General features: G+C 35.0%; 1 protein-coding gene across 1 annotated transcript in view; it reads right to left on the bottom strand.

Annotated features, from left to right (window-relative positions):
* Positions 1-2133: 2133 nt before the first annotated feature.
* Positions 2134-7769, bottom strand: part of LOC103806765 (protocadherin-17-like) — a gene marked incomplete at both ends in the record, with an annotated part of 26507 nt that continues 20871 nt past the window's right edge. Inside the window, 2 exon segments of the mRNA XM_009079472.1 lie at positions 2134-2306; positions 2447-2505. Coding sequence (XP_009077720.1) covers positions 2134-2306; positions 2447-2505 — 232 coding nt within the window.

The following is a 7769-nucleotide window of genomic DNA, read 5'->3' as shown; positions in this document are numbered from 1 at the left end:
AGCAATTTTGTTTATCTTCTTTCAAAAGAGAAAAGTTACATTGGGCTAAGAACCCTAATCATACTAGGCTCAACAAGAAGTAATCATTGATCTCGTTGGGAACACCACATTGCACCACATTTGTTACTGCAATGATCTGAAACCCATAAGGTGCTCGATGCAGTTTTCATAATATGCCAGTTATTTTATTACAGCACACTTGAGATGGAAGAGTTCATTCAAGTAAACAAATTTATATTGTTACTACTTGTAATTGTATTTGAGGAGAAAAGAGAAAGAAAAAAGTTTCTTTCTCTATTCCCTCACTTTTTTATTTTCCTCAGTTAAAAATTCACATAAACACTCACTGGTGTAGTTCAGTGGCTGACAGCACTTAACATTCACAGTTCAATATATGTTTAATAAGAACGTGAGGAATTCATATGGGCCATGGGAATTAGTAGTTTCTTGAAGAATAGGGCCCCTCATCTACATATAATGACAAATGAAAACCTGCATATAAGTCTCTGCATTATAATGAAAATAAGCAACAGGAATGGTTGGCTTAATATGCTTACTAGACTTCACACATTTTTACCAGAATTGGCTTTGATGCTGCTAGACAAACTACAATATTATGAACACTGGCTATATAGTCCTTTACTAAAAACCCACCCATTTTGATTTGAGTAGTAATTTTTCTAGTGAAACTAACTATATTGTAGACCTCTTTCATGGCTATACTTGATAGATAGAAATCCAGAGTTTTTGACTTTGTTTCACACAAAACTGAGAAATGAGACACACACTCAAACAGATTCTTTAAAAAAAATAAAATCCTGTACTGCATCTTTATACAGATCAATGTCCAATTATAAGCACAGAGTTACTGTGGCAAAAGATCAGGAAAAAATAATCTTTCCAGCATTTATTACTTGGAAAATAAGGTCACATATGAGGTCAACCTTCAAATATATACAGAATAAATGATGCTGCAGCATTCTAAATATTCTACACAGCAAAAATTATACTGCAATCTCAACATAATCAGAAAAATGAAGTTGAACATGTTTTTCCTGATGACTGTACTACAGATCAGACTAAGACTAAGAGGGAAAAACCTAGGTCCAATTATTCAACAACTAATAAAAAGCTTATCATATATTTCTGCTTAATTATAAATATAAGTTCTTATTAAGGCTGACTGATTTAATCACCTCTTTACTATCTTTAACACTGAATCATCTTCCCCACAATAAATCAAAACAAAGGCAAATATACCAAACATTTAAAAGTAATTCAGTGGTGCACTTCCTTATTGCTTGCAGCCTAGGAGAAAAATATGAACACACACAATGCTGGAGTGCTCAGTCTGTCTGATGCTTTAAAAAAAAAAAAAAAAAGAAGTGACTTCTTTGAAATAAAGGACCTCCTAATTAGATAAAACACATCTGGAAAAAAAATTAATTGGACACAGTTTGAGAAAATAAACATGCTTGTTTGTCAGAATAAATGCTGGCAGAGAGCACTGCTATTTGTCCTGATATAAGTCATTCTAGCTGTTTCACAGACACTCATTTTTGGTACCTTCACAGGATATGAATGAAATTGTACTGAAAATCGGATCGTATTATTATTTGACACTTCTTGCCCTACTATTAATTGTGAAATCAACATTACAAATAGGAAAATGCATTCATGAAATGAAAACATCTTCTGATTAATTTTTACTCTTGTCTGATATCCCAAGCCTCTTTTCCTCTTCTCCAAACTACATGAGGAATGTAAATGACTGGCATTCTTTTATCTGTTGCAGTCATGTCTAGTTTGAATTTCCAAATCACGCTTTGGCAGAAGGGCTGTATAAAATATATCACAGGCAATGCCAGAGGAGATAAAGCATATTCTAATCCTTTTAGAAAAGTACTAATTTATTTTTTTTTAATCTACTCTGGACACTTGTGGTTTCATTTCATGTTCATTCTGAAAGATACTGAGTGTTCTTTGCTCTGGGCTAGCAACAAGATTTACAGTTTTGTCTGATAGTATTATCAGTGGGCTATTCCATCCTGATAACCCACAACTGCAATACTAATAGGTTTATAATGAAGGCTTAAACTTTATGCTTTTGTAAGCATTGGAGGCTTCACTCACCTTGTTCAAGTGGCTGGCTTTTAGTTGAAGTAGTTTTCATCTTGAGTGCCTCCCTAACAGACATGTCACAGCAGGAGCCTTTGTTAGTGTCTTGGTCACTGTCAGCCTGATCACTGTCCCCATGCCCGCTGTCCCTCAAGCTGGCTCTTTCTGGATCCTTGAACGTGGAGCTACTGAAATACATATTAAAAAAAAAAGAGAGAGAGAGAGAGAGTTGTATTTACTTGTTCTAAGTTGAATTGTACTCTCTGGCAAAGCAATTTTGACAAGAATGCAAATGGGGAAGCCGAGAAAGTTATTTAATAGGCCTTACCTTTGAACAAACTGCTGCCTGCTGCCCATGTAATTGGGCTCTGCGGGAAAATTGTCTGTCTGTGAAAGAGAAGGAAAAAAATACGTATAGTTGTACACTGGACAAATCTCCTGCAGAGCAACAAGATTTCCTAGAGGAGAAATGATTAATAATTCAAAAATTCCCTTAATCTTCAGATTTGTACATTTTAATTAAATTGGAAAATGCTGGCATGTAATTATGTGCTCAGAACAATTAAATGATTCCGGTCCACAAATTACCTGCTAAAGTAAACAATGAGGCTCCAATAAGTGGCATTCTCTGTTAGCAACCTGACAGATGACACTGTTTATGTTTTTCATTAGTTAGATATTAAGACTGATGGTTAATGAAAATGAGAGAAAAAATTACTTTTGCATATTACAAAAAGTGAATTATTCAATAATACTAATTTTTAATCATAATTACATCATCTACTGGGATTTTGAAGCTCTTACTGCTGTAATGCAATTTCATATACTGTTAGATTACTCTTGAATTGAAAAAAATAAACAAAAAATCAAGAAAATCTATGGCTGATTAGCTGTGGGGTTTCTTAGATGCTATTGGAAAAGTGCAAGTATGAAAATATTTGGATTTTATCTCTTTAATTTTCATCAGTATTAATAGCTATGTCAGAATAATGAGAGCCACACATGCAAACAAGAGCATTAAATGATCATTGTTGACAAGTAGTTTTTAAAAGAAGATACTTTCATTAAGTCTGTCATGAATATATTTTTAGCAGCATGAGCTAAGTAACTGCAGAAGCAGAAGTATTAAAAGCATCCAGACCAACATGGAGTCCTGCCAAAGGGAACTGAATTCCCCTTGTATCATTAGCTGAAGTTCTTTGGGAGAAAGAGAGACTGCATCTTTCACAAAACTCCGTATACTGTACATTCACACACGTCACTTCTTCTTGCAGCTGACCTAGCGACAGAGCTTCTACTGTTTTCTGCATCACTTCATATCACACCACTCTGCTTCACAGCAGCTACGAGTTTTGCAACAGCAACCAGTGTATCAGTACCGGTAACACGGGCAGTACTCAATTAATGGAGCAGAAAGCCCAAGATAAGGTTTAACGCCGCACAAGTGTTTACACAAGCAACTGGGCTCTCTAGAGATCTGGGTTTCTCTTGCCACTCCCCACCCCATTTTTTTACCTTGGTTTTGGTTCTGTCAGTAGGAGGTAATTAGAAATATTGGCTACTTCTTGTATGGTTGGAATATAGAAGACTGGAAAAGAAACATGAAGTTTCATCCAAAACTTAAGAGTCACTGCCATTTGCAGCAGAAAATAGGCAGACACCTGCCACTCTCAAGGAACTTGTGAAATAGATGTGTTTGTGCACCATGGATATCTTGTGTGATTTAGGGAAGGGATGGGAAATATGGGATTGTCTTCTGTTCAGTATGTATGCCAATGAATACCATACTTCTTGCTTTTAGTTAAATCGTTCAGTTCAAATATTAGGAGTATAACACACACTATGTTCACATCCTGATGCGAAGATCCTGGCTTCAATTTATGCAAATAGAATAAAAGTTTGTCTTTACATTTAGCATGTTTCAAGATAGAAAAACAAACATTGAAATCAGAAAAAAAAAAAGGAGGTGTAAAGATAAATATTTCGGTGTTCTTATGTGTAATATCTCAAATGCAGCAGATTTTGGAAGCAGTTTTAATTCTGTCATTTATTCTTTTCTTGTCACAAAGAGCAAGCTAGTATCTATCTTGTGTGCAGCAAACCTGCCTCATATATATATAGGCATATAATCATTATGACACTCACAGAGCCCAATACTTCTCAACCCAAATAAACCTTTATAACTGCAGAACTCATGTCTATTTTCTAAGTCTAATATCTCAAACAGAGATACCCAGGAAAACTGACCTTATGCTTTTACTTAGGTAAGACATCTGTCTCCTACTAACACAGCTGCTACTAGAATCAACATTTCCATTTTTCATGACATTGGCAGCCAAAATGCCTGCTATAAACTGCTTTTTCATCAATTCTCTGCCATTAGAAATGTCAGACTTTTGCCCTGGAAATAATTATAGCTCCTTCTTTTTCATGGTGCTGAGACCTTAGTTATAAACTGGACCATAGTAAGAACTGGTCATACTTTTTGTCTCTGCTTTTCATAGCCAAAAAGAATTTCACACATCCTGGACTAGCCAGCACATAAATTTTAAAACAGAAGTTATGACCACATCTTACAGCTGCCCTAAAAATGGGAGCTGCTTCTGAGAAATTCTGTATTTATGGTAATAATTAATGGCCTTTAACTACATAATAATTTGACCATTTTCCTTCACACTGAATTTTGCAGCAATACAATCAGATGGGTGCCATGTTACACAAGTTCATTGTTTCAAAAAACCAAATGCAAACACTTGATAAGCATACACAGACACAGAGCTCAGAGATGAATACTTTCTTCTGCTGTAAAAGCATTAGTCCTTCTCCTAAGAATTACGAAAGTGTGATGCTTGTGTTGAGCTGTAACAGAGCACCCTGAGATACAGGCAGCAAATTGAGACTAGCTTAATGTATGATATTATCTGTTAAAAAACTGTGATAATAAACAAATATTTAATTTTAAGTCTAGGCAGTTTAGAGGAATCTTAGAAATGTAAGTATCTATTTCACAACGGATTACAGAGAGATATGAATGTCTAACTCTTTTAAACTCTTATTTTTTTGTAATCCCAGTTGAAGTGAGAGGTCATATATTTAAAATTTTTACACTTTAACATCTGTGGAAGTGATATTGCACATTTCAGCTCATGCATTAATCATACCTCTTTACATTGCATAGCTGTAGCTGTAAGAAATGAGTGCTACTTAAAAAAATCTATTGACAGCAAATAAACTCTTGTTCTTCCCTGGGTACATAGCCCTTCCTAGGATAACACAATCACTAAGCCTCTCTACCTCCAGTTTTAAAGTAGGTTTCAGTTCACCTGCACAAAACCATCTAAAAGCTAGTCAACTACTCTAAGCTAATCAGCCAAGATCCCTCAATATGCATTAGAGATATACAACATAATTCATCACATTTTGGTCATTTAGCTTGAGGTATGTACTGCCTCTGAAAATTACTTTCACAAATAACCATATAGGATGTTCAGTGTAAAAGCTAGAGTGAAGTAAGATGCATCATATCCAAAGTGAATTATATGCAACTACAATCTTCTGATAAATAACCAAAAATTATTCAAATACCAGCACCATTAAGCCCTGGAAGAAAAAAATAAAATAAACTCCAGCCACCCCCTCCCCCAAAACAATCTCCAGGAACAATCCACCTCTAAAAGTCACCGGTGTTAAACAGTAAAGACATGTTTTCTATCTCTGTGATTCAAGGCTGAGGGCTGGAGCACCAATTAGGTCGCCAGCTACTAAAACACAAGTTCTCAAGTAGTAAGCAATCATACTAGGACAAATGTTCTCTAAAACTAAAGCAAAAGCAGAAATGGCCAATGCCCGTTATATACCAGAGAATTAAAAGTCTGTGAGGTGAACCTAACTGTCCAAAGCTACCCTAGAGATGTGGCCCTGGTTTCATGGCTCATAAAAAGACTAGTGGAACCACCTCATTCCCAATGAGAGTATGCAGTTAAATCATTCAACAGATATTCTTTTTTGACAGTTGTTACAATGGACTCTTAAAAATAAATTTTTCCATGTATCTGTCTTAATATGCAGGTCTAGAGTAAATACGAAATTTTAGGAATGTTGTTACTCGTGTGATGTTGCAGAAAAATGCCTGAGGAATTCTGTACACACATTTAATACAGCTGTCTTGAAAAGATGAAGCTCATTTTGAAAAGCCATTTTAAAAGCAGTCAGAATGCATATGAACATTTCAAAAGCTGCCAAAATGTAAAAGTAAAAAAAAAGTTTACTACCTTTCAGAAAGTATCTTACAGCTTGATTTTGTTTCCATCAGTGAGTTGAGAAGGATGAAAATAAAAGAATAGTTAAATTAAACCTGTGCAAAAACCACTTTTCATAGAAGCATAGAATCGTTTGAGTTGGAAGGGACCTTAAAGATCATGTGGTTCCAAGCCCACCCTGCCATGTGCAGAGACACCTTCCACTAGCCCAGGTTGCTCAGAGACCCATCCAACTTGGTGTTGAACACCTCCAGGGATGGGGCATGATCAACAACTTCTCTGGGCATCCTGATTTGGTTGGAGTTACTGATATGGAGTTTCAAATGTGACAATATAATTGCTACAGTCTAACAATGTGACTTTAAAACTCATTAACTGGCCAGTGTTTGTATGAACAACATTTAGAACATCCTTCAGGCATCCTTCAACAACATCTACAAAGCCATTCATTCTATTGCACGTCTTAGGGCTTGCATATTAAGACAACATAGGGACCTAGATAAACTGAAAATGTTAAGCATTGCTCTCATATGGTGAATATGGAATACTGAATTATATAGACTGAAAAATAAAGTTCAGAAGTTTGAACGCCAAGTGCTAAATTTCTACTAAGTAATTCTGGAATGGCTATGGTTTCCAAACGTTTCATTTAGAGAAAGAAAAATGAAAAATTATGGCTAAGTGCAGAGTATGAAAACAAATTCCTCATAGAAACCATTAACCTTAAATAATCTCATAAGAAAAAAAAGTAAAAACCTCATCACTGGAAACAGTTTGAACCAGCCTGGGCCAAGCATTACACAATGAATTACAGGGAATATTTTTAGCAATGGTCTACATTCATCTCTTGTTCCTTTTTTCTCCTTTTCATAAATTCATGTTCACAAGGTATATGCACTTATTTCTGCTGAAATATTATGATATTTTTATAAATAAAAAGCAGTTCTATTGTGGCTCTACACACAATTTCTAATTTTTTTTCAAAAAAATCAGGATTAAAATTAGAGCGATATATTAATAAGGTTTCAAGAATTCTACTATTGCTCAGTAAGACAATAGTAGAGTACTTCACAAGGTTTCTGCTTTCAAGAATTCCTGCAAAAAAAAAGACTGCTTATTAAAAATTAGAGGTTCCTAGCTAGTTTCTTTTTGTTTTCTTTTTAATCAAAATCTTTGTTGTGCCACAATTCTGAAGATTTCTAGCAATCTTTGGTGTATTCCATACTGTTTGGATGAAATTAGAGAAAAAGGAAAGTGTTCAATTCAACAGGGTTCTCTCCTAAAAAAAAAAGAAATCAAATCTTTAAATCAATGACAACAAAGAAAAAGACAGTGAGAGACCGAAAGAGGGGGACAGAGAGAGAGAGAAATGTAATATTTAAGTATTCTTGA

Source organism: Acanthisitta chloris, unplaced genomic scaffold (genome assembly GCF_000695815.1).
Source record: "Acanthisitta chloris isolate BGI_N310 unplaced genomic scaffold, ASM69581v1 scaffold34037, whole genome shotgun sequence".
NCBI lineage: Eukaryota > Metazoa > Chordata > Aves > Passeriformes > Acanthisittidae > Acanthisitta > Acanthisitta chloris.
The sequence above is the reverse complement of the archived record's forward strand: the minus strand, read 5'-3'. Positions and strand labels throughout refer to the sequence as shown.